This window comes from Pogoniulus pusillus, chromosome 23 (genome assembly GCF_015220805.1).
Source record: "Pogoniulus pusillus isolate bPogPus1 chromosome 23, bPogPus1.pri, whole genome shotgun sequence".
Lineage (NCBI taxonomy): Eukaryota > Metazoa > Chordata > Aves > Piciformes > Lybiidae > Pogoniulus > Pogoniulus pusillus.
In genome coordinates, this window is record NC_087286.1 from 5,137,746 (window position 1) to 5,152,177 (window position 14,432).

Sequence of the window (14,432 nt, forward strand, 5' to 3'; positions counted from 1 at the left end):
GAATGGGGCCACTCTTCAGCAGGAGCCTTTCTTACCTTGGACAGACAGCTCTGCAATGGTCCTGCTGCCTTCCTTCATCTCGCAGATGTAGACAGCGTCGTCGTCTGCGGTGACGTCCTGGACGGTGAGCCGGCGGTAGGTGCCCTCCTCTTCGATGTTGTATTTCTTGCTCTGCCGGAGTTTGGTTTCCTCCTTGAACCAAGCTGTCTCTGTACTAGGAGCAGGCACTTCACATTGGAAGGTGGCAGATTCCTTCTCCCTCACTTCAAGATCCGTCAGCTTTTTCTTGAAGGGTATTGAGGGTTCTTAAGAGGATAAAAACAGAAAGGAGAAACCAGAGCTTATGGTGGCCTGCAGTGAGAGGTGCAAAGGAGCAAGCTAACAGAATAAAGCTAAACAGCAGTCCTGAGGAATGAGATTGGTTTGTCCTGAACTACCATCCAAACCATTAACCAAGCCCTACTACAGTAGCTTTCTGCTGCCATAGAATCAAGCACGTTGGAAGAGACCTCCAAGATCATCCAGTCCAAGCCATCCCCCAGCCCTATCCAGTCAACTAGACCATGGCACTAAGTGCCTCAGCCAGGCTGTTCTTGAACACCTCCAGGGACGGTGCCTCCACCACCTCCCTGGGCAGCCCATTCCAATGCCAATCACTCTCTCTGACAACAACTTCCTCCTAACATCCAGCCTACACTTCCCCCAGCACAACTTGAGACTGTCTCCTTGTTCTATTGCTGCTTGCCTGGGAGAAGAGGCCACCCCGACCTGGCCACAATGTCCCTTAAGGTAGTTGCAGACAGCAATGAGCTCTGCCCTGAGCCTCCTCTTCTACAGGCTGCACACCCCCAGCTCCCTCAGCCTCTCCTCATAGGGTTTGTGTTCCAGGCCTTTCACCAGCTTTGTCGCCCTTCTCTGGACACCTTCCAGCACCTCAACATCTCTCTTGAATTGAGGAGCCCAGAACTGGACACAGCACTCAAGGTGTGGCCTGAGCAGTGTTGAGTACAGGGGAAGAATAATCTCCCTTGTCCTGCTGGCCACACTGCTCCTGGTGCAGGCCAGGATGTGAAAACAATCTTGGATCCCAGCAGAAGAATGTTAAGGACTTGCTCAAAAATGAGCAAGCCCAAACTGCAGTACCTGCCCCACAACACCGCACACTGAAGTTTGCTCTAATCCAAAGCAGCCTCAGCAAACTGCTCCTCTGCTCTGCTTGTCCTCTAGCAGGAACCTCTTTGTGTTGCACCTTGTTGCTTCGTGATCTCAACAAGATGAAGCCACACCCAGCCTGACTCTATATATAGCAGCAGGCCCTTCACATGAAAGTCATTAAATTTGCTGCAGGTGGGTGAAGAGCAAACAAGATGCTCACAGGGAGAAGGCACAGGGCAGAAGTTGTAGGTGAGTGTGAGCAGCTGAGCTGGCCAGCTGGTACAAGAATCAGTGCTCTAGGAGTCTTTCAGCATCTGAAAATGCACAGAAAGATTAATCACAGAATGCTTCTGGTTGGAAGAGAACTTTAAGATCATCAGGTCCAACTGGTAGCCCAGCACTGCCATGTCCCTCAGAACATGTACACGAGGAGTGGCTGCAAACAGAGGAAGAGATGTGGGGGGAAGCATGCAAGTGACTGATGGAGTTTTCTATCCTCCTCACCAGCTCTTGGCAATGACAATAAAAGAACTAGAGAAAGAGCCCAGTGTATCCCAACTGCCTCTGCTTTCCTCCAGGAACAGATCTGCAGTGCTCCAGCTTGGACAGAAGGAGAGCGTAGTCCAACATGCAAAACAGCTGCGTGGAAGTGCAGGAAGACATCTTACAGACGGAACAGCGTTTAACTCCAGGCACAGCTGTGCTGTGAAACCATCCTTCTACCTCTGCACTCAACTGCAGAAAGGGAAGCTGGACTGAAGAGGTCACAGCCAGTGGTCACAGCCATGGGACTGGTGCCACAGTCATGTCACAGATGTGGCTCAGCCAGGGATGATGCATCAGCACTTACGCTTCATGTGAGATCACATCTTGACATGAACCCTCATCTTCTAGTAACTGCACAGCACCTCACAACCTTTCTGTGTGCCTCCATTCTCCACTCACACTCCCAGGCTGGTTAGTTCCCTGTGGTCACTAGCAGTGGGTAGTGCCAAGTCTTAGACTGAGAGTCAAATAGGAGAAGATTTGTCTTGGAAGTATAAACCCATGCCCACAGTGACACATCCCACTCAAGAGCCACAGTGCTCTAGAAGGTGGAGAAACACAAACTGAGGCCCTCAAACATCCCACATTTGATGTCCAGGAACCTCTGTTTTGTAAAATTCACCTCTGATACTATCACCTCCTTCCCCACCACCAGAACAGGAGCTGCTATAGCAGCAATGTTGTCTTCTATCTGGTTTGCTCTTTCATAAGCTCAGGCCTTCAGTTCTGCAGGTCATTCACTCCAGCCCTGGCACAGCCATGATTGCAGCTGTCACATAAACACCTCCAACCATTTCTAGCTGAGCTGGATAGAGATATCAGACTGTAAGGGGCTGACAGGGGGGGGAAGCAATGATATGTACTACTTTGGTTATATCTCAAGATTAAAACCTGACTGGGAACCCATGCAATACCTTCAGGAACAGGAAGGTAACTCTAGCTCACCACTTCAGCTTGGTTATGACTTAATGCATCTCAATTCAAGGCCAAAAAGTCTTGCCTTGGAAAGCTTTCAGCTATGGTTACAGAGCCCTGCTCTGCCCACACTCCACGTGTCAAATATCGACATTTCTTTAACCAACAGGCAGCTCGGGCTCTGCCTTGAAATTCCATATAGAATCATAGAATTGGTTTAGTTGGAAAAGACCTCCAAGATCATCAAGTCCAACTGTCAGCCTAACACCACCATGGCCATTAAACCATGTCCCAAAATGCCATGTCCACACATTCATTGAAAACCTCCAGGGATGGCGACTTCACCACCTCCCTGGGCAGCCTAATCCAATGTCTCCTCTGGAAACAACTTGTGTGGTCAGGAGGAATGAAGCACTTCTAATTCTCATGCCATAGAAGCAAGCAAGAGGACAATCAGCTTTGGGCTTCCCAGTTTAGGAGGGAAAGGGATCTGCTGGAGAGGGTCCAGAGGAGAGTTACAAGGACAATTTGGGGACTGGAGGGCATGGCCGATGAGGAGAGGCTGAGGGACCTGGGGCTGCTTAGTCTGGAGAAGAGAAGACTTAGAGGAGATTTAATCAATGTTTATAAACACCTGAGAGCTGGGCAGGGGCAGGGGGACAGGCTCTGCTCACTGCTCCCTGGGACAGGACAAGCAGCAATGGGTGTAAGTTGCAGCACAGGAGGTTCCAGCTCAACACAAGGGGGAACTTCTTTACTGCAAGGATCACAGAGCACTGGCACAGGCTGCCCAGAGAGGTTGTGGAGTCTCCTTCTCTGGAGCCTTTCAAGGTCTGTCTGGATGTGTGATCTGTGCTAGATTGTGTGGTACTGCTCTGGCAGGGGAGCTGGACTTGATGATCTCATCGGGTCCCTTCCAAGCCCTAAGAACCTGTGAGCCTGTGATGAGATCAGGAAAGCCTCCATCAGAAGGACACCAGCCCTCAGGAGCTGGATGCAGTCTCGCTGGGTGAGATAGGAAGGAGTCTTGAGGCGCCACTAAGAACACATCCCAAAGGCCAGAAGGAAATAGGAGATGCACCTGAGAAGCACACCAGTGTACCCCCACACTTGGAGCAGCTGGCCAGATCACTAACCCTTCTCCCCTTACAGTCCCTAAGCACTATCACAGAACCACTTACAAAACCCTGCCTACTGGGAAACACGCAAGGCAGAAAGCAAAGCAAAAGCTTCAGGGAGCAGGGAGCAAGAGCAGCTCCTGCAGCTAGTGGGAAACTGCAAGAGCTTAGATCAGAATATGAATTTGGCTGCTTGTCTTGAGAGCATATTTCCCCAGAACATCACAGGCATTTTGTTTGCTCCACACCACCCAAAGTAGCAACAAGATGATGTTGCTTTTAAAAGTGGGTCCTGCTAACACATATTTTGCTAAGAATAGGTACAGCCTGCAAACAAGCCAATGTTTTCTTAACCTTCTCAAGGCTTGACCTGGTCTTCTCACTTGCCTACGTTTCCTCTTGCCTGCTCCTGGCCTTCTCATGGACTGTCCATTTATTATTTTAGAGGCAAGTTTTGCCTCTGCCTAACTAAATAGATTATGGAGAATCACTGAAAAGGAGTTAGCTAAAAGGCATGGACAAGCTTCCAGCATCTGGTGCCTCTGGTCTTCTTCCTAGCTTCTGTGCTCTCCATATTTCCTTTCTTCCTCCAAATTTCTCATGTTTTAGTTCAGGTCTCAAATGTGACTTCCATAGCAGTGGTCAGCTAAAATCACTTCAGCTCAGAGGAATAAAGTGGCCTAAGCACCAGTCTGTTTTTTCCAGTCTCTCTCCTATTTGGCTTGCAACCTTTAACCTTTTCATACAGTATCTGATTACTGTATTCAGGGACTGAGATGAACATTGCTTGGCCCAGGCCCAAGGATGGAGGCTTGCACACTGCTCTCACTAGCTTCACACGTGACCTCGGGACATCTCTAAAGCCTTCAAGAATTTTAGGTTGGTTATTTGTGTTCCTCCCACCCCCTCTGCTCTTTGGTTGGGGAAAGAAAAAATAATCATAGAATCAACCAGGTTGGAAGAGACCTCCAAGATCATCCAGGCCAACCTAGCACCCAGCCCTGGCCAATCAACCAGACCATGGCACTAAGTACCCCAGCCAGGCTTGGCTTCAACACCTCCAGGGATGGCAACTCCACCACCTCCCTGGGCAGCCCATTCCAATGCCAATCACTCTCTCTGACAACAACTTCCTCCTAACATCCAGCCGAGACCTGCCCTGGCACAACTTGAGACTGTGTCCCCTTCTTCTGTTGCGCTTGCCTGGCAGAAGAGCCCAACCCCATCTGGCTACAGCCTCCCTTCAGGTAGCTGCAGACAGCAATGAGCTCTGCCCTGAGCCTCCTCTTCTGCAGGCTGCACACCCCCAGCTCCCTCAGCCTCTCCTCACAGGGCTGTGCTCCAGGCCCCTCACCAGCACTGTGCCCTTGTGATCAGGAAGGCTAATGGGATCCATTTAAAAGCTGTGTAGCTGTGGTGCTGAGGGACATGGTTTAGTCCATGGTTGGAGGAAACCTTTAAGATCATCAAGTCCAATGACCAACCCATTAGCTCACCACAAAACCATGTCTCTCAGTACCACATCTGCATGGCTTTTAAACCCCTCCATGGATGGTGAACTCCACCACTGCCCTGGACAACCTATTCCAGGCCTTGACAACCCCTTTTGGGGGCATAAATTGTTCCTAATGTCCAACCTAAAGCTCCTCTGGCACACAGGTTTGCTCTTGGCAGTATTTCAGAAGCTCTTTCACAGCTCATGTTTCAGGGTATGGCTTGGCATTTCATCCCTGCTCGAGACACTAAAATCCAGCACATTTCCAAATCAGAGGAATCAGTTTCTGCTTTTCCTTGGTTGTGAGAGTGCCATTCTAGCCCCTCCTTTGAGACTCACATCTGATCCATTACATCTCATTCTGGAAGAGCTCAAAAATCTTTTTTTTTAGCTGAGTGAACTTTAAGGAATGGGTTCAGCAAAGGTCCTGGGTTTAGGATCTGGAATGACAGAATACTGTAGGCTTTCTAGAGGAGGTTTGCTCTGTACCCAGTTCTACACCCTGAGAGGGAGCTAGAGCCACTTTACTGAGAGAACACTAGGCTAGGCAGTCTTTATTATTACTGGTTTTAAAAGGCACATAGATATTATCTGGGTTGCAACCAAAAGAAGTGTGGTCAAGGGAGGTGATTCTGCCCCTCTACTCTGCTCTTGTGAGACTCCACTTGGAGTACTGTGTTCATTTCTGGAGACCCCAACACAGGCAGGACATGGATCTACTGGAGAGGGTCCAGAGGAAGGCCACAAAGATAATTAGAGGGCTAAAGAACCTCCCTGAAGGGAACAGGCTGAGGGATTTGGGGCTGTTCAGCCTGGAGAGGAGAAGTCTTCAGGGACACACTAGAGTAGGCTTTTGATACCTGAAGTGAGCCTACAGGAAAGCTGGAAAAGGACTGTTTAAAAGGGCATGTGGTGATAAGTAAAAGGGGCAATGGTTTTGAACTAGAGCAGGGTAGATTCAGACTGGACATTAGGAAAGAGTTCTTTACTGTGAGGGTGTTGAGACACTGAAACAGGTGCCCAGAGCAGTTGTGGACACCTCATCCCTGGAACTGTTTAAGCCCAGGCTGGATGAGGCTTTGAGCAACCTGATCTAATGGAAGGCATCCCTGTCTATGGCAGTGGGGCTCAACTCAATGATCTTTCAGGTTCATTCCAAACCATTCCATGAGTCTCACACAGATTCTTGTGCTGAAATTCTGGAATGCCAGGTTTAAACCTATGGATCTTGGCTTTCCTGCTACCCAAGTCTGTAGACAAGAGGCTGGGGACACAGCCTCACAGGCTGCACAAATACACTACTACCTGCAGAAAGACAGCAGGGTGATGCTTACCAAGAGTGGCTCCTCAGACAGCCTACCTTCTTCTGCATGGCTGAGCCAAGAAAAGCTGTGTGGCAAGATGACCTACCTCCCTAAAGCCAGTGGCAGATGAGCTAATTGTATCACCAGTGACATAAAGAACAGAATTTAAAGCTCCCATCAGTGCTAGATCATTCTGAGCTGTCTTTGAAGGGCTAAAAAGGACTTCTGGTGACACAAAGGAGAGTCATTATTCAGAGCCTAATTATAACCATCACAGCCAGATTTTCCATAGCAGCCTTGGCCTGGTCAGAAAGCCCAACATGCTGTAGCATAACAAAGAAACAAACCATCAACATTTCCACTTAAGCCCTCTGACTCACTGCTCTCTCTTGACAATGGACATTGATCAATAACTTTTTGCCACGGTGCCTGCTCCCAGGCCTGCTGCTTCAGATGCCTTCCCCATGTCCTCTGGAACAGGATAACCAAACAAGCACGGGCAGATGGGAGGGTGTTTGTCTTTGCAAGACAGGTGTTGGGCAAGTAACAGAGTTCGAGCCATCCTCAAAGTGAACAACCACCCAAGGGCCAGACTCGGTCTTCGGCTCCAAGTCTCAACTCATGAGGTAATCACAGCTTTATGGAAGAGGACAAATGCCCTTCCCAACACCACTCAGCACCTCCAAGAGATAGCAATGAGTGGGACAAGTGCCAGCGAGCTCCACGGATCAAGTGTCTCTGATGGACGTGGGGATTGAGTCACTGACGGGAAAGATGGTGAGTGTGAAAAGAGAGGTCCAGAAAAGAGGAACCAGAACACCAGAGCTGAGAGACTGAAAGGCAAGTACAAAACTTAGAGCCTTCCTACTGGTTTGCTGTTCTTAGTTACTTTGCTGCCAAAAACATCCATTTTGACCTTTAACTGGCAAAGACCTCTCCACCTGAGAGTTAGCTTAGAGCTGCAGAGCATCTGCTGTAACCTTGCCAAACTGGTGAGCAGCTTGAAAGTTTAGAGCTTCCTCTATTAAAATGCATGTCACATTTTTGCCACCATTCTGAGGAACCTGGGCTGACCTCCACCAGTGTGGAGGGACCCTGCAGCAAACAGCAGCATCCTGGACCTGGCAAGGACTACAGGTTACCCAGCCACATAAGCTGGGAGAAGGCTGAAAAGCCTGGCAAGAACAAGGCTACTGGTGGGTCACTGAATGGGAAAACTGAGATGGAGTGTTGTTAGAGTTGGAGTAGGTCCCCAAGGGATGTGCTCAGCTTGCGAAGAGGAATTTCCTCTACTACTGCTTACATGGCACGTGTGTGCCAGTTGGACTAAACCCTGTGATGAACATAAACCCAGATGTGATGAAAGTCTGGAGGATAAGAGGAGCTTTAGCAGTCACTTATCCAGATGATAGTAATGGATCTCTCAGCCTACTAAGGAAGAAGAATAGATGGAAGCTCTAGAGAACTGTTTTATCCCAGCTGCCCCACAACTAGTCCTACTTCATCCATTCCCAACTGGTGATAGGACTATTCCCAGGCCAACTTTTCCAGTGCTTAAACCCCTTTAGAGACAGAAATCTTTATTCACACCTAACCCACTCTCCTTTGCAGCGGTTTGGTGGCAGACATTTTGTTCTTGCTCCCACCCCAGCTCAGGAGTGCCTTGGCTGTCTCCTTGCAAGCACCTCATAGAATCATAAACTGGTTTGGGTTGGAAAGGATCTTAAAAGATCACCGAGTTCCAACTCCCCCTCCTGTGGATTTGTAGTGATTCAATTGAAGTATAACTTGATTTGTTTTTCCTGAGATGAAAATAGTAGTTCTTGAATTATGGGAGTAGATAAAATCATAGAATGGTTTGGGTTGGAAGGGACCTCAAAGATCATCCAGTTCCAACCCCCTGCCATAGGCAGGGACACCTCCCCCTAGAACAGGTCACTCAAGGCTTCATCCAAGCTGACTTTGGACACTTCTAGACACAACCTCCCTAGGCAACCTGTTCCAATGTCTCACCACCCTCACTGTAAAGAGTTTCTTCTTAAGAAGCGGTCTAAATCTAGCCTCCTCAAGCTTAAATCCACTCCCTCCCATCCTGTCCCCGCAAGCCCTTGTCCAGCCCAGCACGAACTGCCGGCACCCACCTTTGACGGTGACGAGCACGGAGCTGTAGGTCTGGCCTGCCAGGTTGGAGGCGGTGCAGGTGTAGAGCCCGTTGTCCACCTGCTTGCAGAAGAGGATCTTCAGCACGAAGTTCTCCTGGTCGTCCTCGTAGATGACGTGCCGCCGCCCTTCCACGATGACCTCGTTGTCCTTCTTCCAGACGATCTCCGGCTTGGGCTCGCCCGTCACGTAGCAGCTGAGCTTGGCGTGCTTCCCCTCCGTCACGCTGCAGGTGCGAGTCAGGGCCCCCAGAGCGGTGTTGCGGGCCCCCTTGGCGGCCAGCCCCGCTGCCCTCTCGTAGTCCCGGGAGAGGCCGTAGCCGATGCCAGCCAACCCTTCTGCCAGGGTAGACATGGAGTCGAGAGTCCCGTGGGAGACGTCCATCTTCCTGATCTCCTCGCGCCTCTTCTGCAAGTGAGACAACAAGGATGCAGTCTTGCCGCAGCTGGCGTCGAAGCGGCTGCTGCTGCCCGGGTTGGCAGAGCCCTGCGTCTCCACCACCAGAGCGGCTGAGGCGCTGGCGGTGCCGATGAGGTTCTCTGCCCGGCAGGTGTAGGTGCCACTGTCCCCCAGGCGGGCACACTGGATGGTGAGAGCGTTTGACTCCCCAGCTGACTCGATCTGGAAGCGTCCAGCATCAGCTCGGTTCCGCAGGTACCTGCCATCCTTCTCCCAGTTCACCGAGAGGGGAGGGCTGCCCTGGACTTTGCATTTGAACATGGCATCTTCTCCCAGCGTGACTTTGATGGAGGAGGGTTTCTGGATGAAGTACGGGGCTGACTCAGTCACCGTCGTCTCCTCCCCCACCTTGATGCTGACAGCTGCAAATGCTTCCCCGATGGTGTTCTTGGCCCGGCAGATGTACTGGCCACTGTCCTCCAGGCTCAGATCGTAGATTGTTAGCCTGTAGAGATCTCCATCTTCTGTGGTTTTAAATCTTCCCCCAGACTGCACTGGAAGTTTATCCTTTTCCCAGCTCACCATTGGGATGGGGTTTCCAACGATCTGGCAGCTCAAGGTGGCATCCTTCCCCACAGACACCATAAACGCCTTAGGCCGGGTCAAGAACCTGGGGACTCCACTAAACGAGCTGTAATCCATCTTGGGTTGCTAAAGGGTGAGAGAGAAAAACATGTAAAGAGAGAGCAGATCAGATGGTGCAGGCACAGAACTGGTGCTCTTCTGTGGTGCCAGGACATCTGTCATCTAGAACATCTGGGCACAAAGGCATTGTCCTTATCATTACCTGAGGGGTGGTTGTGGCCAGGAGGAGGTTGCTCTCTTCTCTCAGGTGGCCAGCACCAGAACAAGAGGACACAGCCTCAGGCTGCACCAGGGGAAATTTAGGCTCGAGGTGAAGAGAAAGTTCTTCACTGAGAGAGTCATTGGACACTGGAATGGGCTGCCCGGGGAGGTGGTGGAGTCACCGTCCCTGGGGCTGTTCAAGGCAGGATTGGACGTGGCACTTGGTGCCATGGTCTGGCCTTGAGCTCTGTGGTAAAGGGTTGGACTTGATGATCTGTGAGGTCTCTTCCAACCCTGATGATACTGTGATACTGTGATTACCACAGAATGGTGGGGGCTGGAAGGGACCTCTGGGGATCAGCCAGTCTAACCCCTCTACTAAAGCAGGGTCACCCATGGCTCCAGAGAAGAGACTCCACAACCCCTCTGGGCAGCCAGTGCCAAGTGTCTGGCACCTTCAGAAGAAGGAAGTATTTCCTCATGTTCATATAAAACCTCCTGGGTTCCAGTTTGTGCTCACTGCCACCAGTCCTGTCCCTGGGCACCACTGACAAGAGTCTAGCCCCATCCTCTTGACCTTTAGACATTGATCAGCGTTGACAAGATCCTCATAAGCATTGATAAGCTCAAAGAAGATCTCTGATGAGATCATTGATGGGTGGTCTTGGAACACTGAGGTCTTGCAGATTTCTTCAACTCCAGCACAATAAACTGCTGATGGAGAAGTTAGCTCATTTCTCCAGAGGAGTCACTGGGCAAAACCCAACTCTTGGGGCAGCTCATGCAGAAAGAATGTGGCCTGTATCAGGAACAGTGTGGCCAGTAGGATGAGGGAGATTATTCTTCCCCTGTACTCAACACTGCTCAGGCCACAACTCGAGTGCTGTGTCCAGTTCTGGGCTCCTCAATTCAAGAGAGATGTTGAGGTGCTGGAAGGTGTCCAGAGAAGGGTGATGAAGGTGGTGAGGGGCCTGGAACACAAACCCTATGAGGAGAGGCTGAGGGAGCTGGGGGTGTGCAGCCTGCAGAAGAGGAGGCTCAGGGCAGAGCTCATTGCTGGCTACAACTACCTGAAGGGAGGCTGTAGCCAGGTGGGGTTGGGCTCTTCTCCCAGGCAACCAGCAACAGAAGAAGGGGACACAGTCTCAAGCTGTGACAGGGGAAAGTCTAGGCTGGATGTTAGGAGGAAGTTCCTGGCAGAGAGAGTGATTGGCATTGGAATGGGCTGCCCAGGGAGGTGGTGGAGTCACTGTCCCTGGAGGCATTGAAGCCAAGCCTGGATGAGGCACTTAGTGCCATGGTCTGGTTGATTGTCCAGGGCTGGGTGCTAGGTTGGACTGGATGATCTTGGAGGTCTCTTCCAACCTGGCTGATTCTATGATTCATTCCCCATCTAAAGAAGGGGGTAAAACCCTTCACTGATGGGTGTTGAGAGCAGGAAATCTGGTCACAGGTGTGACATCCTGACCTGTGGCAAGGGTGAGCTGCAATCATAATATTGTTTCTGTTGGAAAAGCCCTCTAAGATAATCAAGCCCAACACCTTCATGGCCATTAAACCACGTCCCTAAGTGGCACACGTTTCCTGAACGCCTCTAGGCATAGTGACTCCATCACTTCCCTGTTCAGACAGAAGTGACTCCATCACCTCCCTGGAACAGGACAGCCTGTTCCAATGCCTGACCACTCTTTCAGGAAAGCTTTCTTTTTCCTAACCTCCAACCTACACCTCTCCAGACACAATTTCAAGTAATTTCCTCTCGTTCTACCACCTCTTCCTTGGGAGAAGAGAGCAGCCCCCATCTGGCTCCAGTCTCCTTTCAGGGACTTGCAGAGAGCCAGAAGGTCTCTCCTCTGCCTCCTTTTCTTCAGGCTCAACACCCTCAGTTCCCTCAGCTGCTCCTTACCAGAGCTGTTCTCCAGATCCTTCACCAACTTTGTTGCACTTCTCTGGACATGTCCCAGGATCTCAATATCTTTGGAGTGAGGGGCCCAAAACTGACCCAAGTATTTGAGGTGTGGCCTCATCAGTGCCCAGTACCAGGATGTGATTGCTTCCTTACTCCTGTATCTAAGACAGATCAATCAGTTCAGACAGGCTACACAAGGTTGGCAACTTTCAGTGGGCTAAAGAGCATCCCATGAGATCAGGGTGATAAGCAGATTTAGGAGAGGAGAGACTTGTGAACCTACTGAGTGGGCAGGATTTAATACTTGCACGAAACAGAACCTGTTCATCAGTTCAGCAGATGATTAGAACAACTCATGCTTTTAACAAATACATTCAAGCTTTATAAAATCAGTAACTCTGCAAGTGCCAGAAGAGCTCCTTTGGAAGGGATAGGACCAGCCACAAAGCATGAATAAACTTAGTCAATGCAGATGTCCTTTCCAATTCATCTCAGACATCTACCAGTGTCATATTCCTCCTTCTAATCCTTCTGTGATTAATCACCTGCAGCAGAGATCACATTCCCATCTGGGTATTTCTGAGCACAGCAAAGCCACTTGTAACTTTATTTGTGTCTTTTTCCTCATTCAAATGTTGTGGGGCTGGCTTTCTTCTGCTCAGTGACAAGTGACAGGGTGAGAGGGAGCTGGGGGTGTGCAGCCTGCAGAAGAGGAGGCTCAGGGCAGACCTCATTGCTGTCTGCAACTACCTGGAGGTTGTAGACAAGTGGGTGTTGGTCTCTTCTCCCAGGCAACCAGCAACAGAAGGAGGGGACACAGCCTCAAGCTGTGCCCGGGGAGGTTGAGGCTGGATGTTAGGAGGAAGTTGTTGGCAGAGTGATTGGCTTTGGAATGGGCTGCCCAGGGAGGTGGTGGAGTCACCGTCCCTAGAGGTGTTCAAGCAAAGCCTGGATGAGGCACTTAGTGCCATGGTCTGGTTGCTTGGCCAGGGCTGGGTGCTAGGTTGGACTGGATGAGCTTGGAGGTCTCTTCCAACCTGGTTGATTCCATGATTCAGGTTGCACCAGGGGAGGTTTAGGCTGAACATCAGACAGAACTCCTTCATAGTTCTCAAAGACTGGAAGGGGATCCCCAGGGAGAGAGTGGAATTTCCATCCCTGGAGGTGTTGAAAAGACATGAAAGGGACATGATCTAGCACCAGGTTTGGTAGAGCTGGAGGATGGTTGGACTCCATGATCCTGAAGGTCTTTTCCAACCAAAGTGATTCTGTGATTCTCTAACTTTTCACTGGTCTATGTTTTGGGCAAGAGAGGTACAACTTTCTGTTAATTCCAGATAATGCAAAGAAGTCAAACTGCTTTCCAGGACCCATGCAGCTGGTCAAGAACTCCTACCCACTCCCATGCGCACCACTTTCAATCTCTGCCCTACACCTGCAAGCAAGGTGAAGTGAGAACAACTACAGAGTGCACCAGTTCATAATAGAGTAACACGAATCATAAAATCAACCAGGCTGGAAGAGAGCTCCAAGCTCATCCAGTCCAACCTAGCACCCAGCCCTGGCCAATCAACCAGACCATGGCACTAAGTGCCTCAGCCAGGCTTGAACGTGTCCAGGGATGGTGACTCCACCACCTCCCTGGGCAGCCCATTCCAATGCCAATCACTCTATCTGACAACAACTTCCTCCTAGCATCCAGCTAGACCTGCCCTGGCACAACTTGAGACTGTGTCCCCTTGTTCTGTTTCTGGTTGTCTGGCAGAAGAGCCCAACCCCACCTGGCTACAGCCTCCCTTCAGGTAGCTGTAGACAGCAATGAGGTCACCCCTGAGCCTGAAGTGGAGCTCATCAGGAGAGTCATTAGGAAATGACAGAGAGTCCTGATTGGCAAGGAGCAACGGATGTAAGCTGCAGCACAGGAGATTCCACCTCAATGCAAAGGGGAACTTCTTTACTATAAGGGTCCCAGAGGACTGGCACAGGCTCCCCAGAGAGGTTGTGGAGTCTCCCTCTCTGAAGACTTTCAAGGCCTGTCTGGGTGTGTTCCTGTGTGACCTGAGCTAGACTGTCTGGTCCTGCTCTGGCAAGGGGGTTGGACTGAATGATCTCTTTGGGTCTCTTCCAACCTCTGACATCCTGTGATGGTGCTGCCATCATCTCTTGAGGCCCTGTGACTCACCATGCTGTGCTGGCTGGTGGGTTGGTTTCATAGAATCATTTAGGTTGGAAAAGACCTGTAAGATCACCTAAGTTCAATCTTTAACCTAGCACTGCCCATCACTATATTATGTATCTACATGGCTTTTCAACCTTTCAAGGGATGGGAACTGCACCACTGCCATGGGCAGTCTGTTCCAGGCCTGGAAAATCCTTTTAAGGAAGGTATTTTTTTCCTAATGTGCAACCTAAACCTCTTCAGGCACAACTTCAGGCTATTTCCTCCTGTTCCATCACTTATTACTAGGGAAAAGAGACTGACCCCCATTTGGCTCAAATCCCCTCTCAGGGAGCTACAGAGAGCCAGAAGGTTCCCCTTCCACCTCCTCTTCTTGAGACCAAGCAATCCCAGCTCCCTCAGCCAC

At 50.4% G+C, this 14,432-nt stretch overlaps 1 protein-coding gene across 1 annotated transcript in view; it reads right to left on the reverse strand.

Annotated features, from left to right (window-relative positions):
* OBSCN (obscurin, cytoskeletal calmodulin and titin-interacting RhoGEF) overlaps positions 1–14,432 on the reverse strand; it is a 249,742-nt gene that overhangs the window by 231,206 nt on the left and 4,104 nt on the right. Inside the window, exons 2-3 of the mRNA XM_064162395.1 lie at positions 8,675–9,803; positions 36–305 (exon numbers count right to left, since the gene is read on the reverse strand). Of these exons, the coding sequence (XP_064018465.1) occupies positions 36–305; positions 8,675–9,794 (1,390 nt within the window). The 5' untranslated portion in view covers positions 9,795–9,803. The remainder of the gene's footprint in view (positions 1–35; positions 306–8,674; positions 9,804–14,432) is intronic.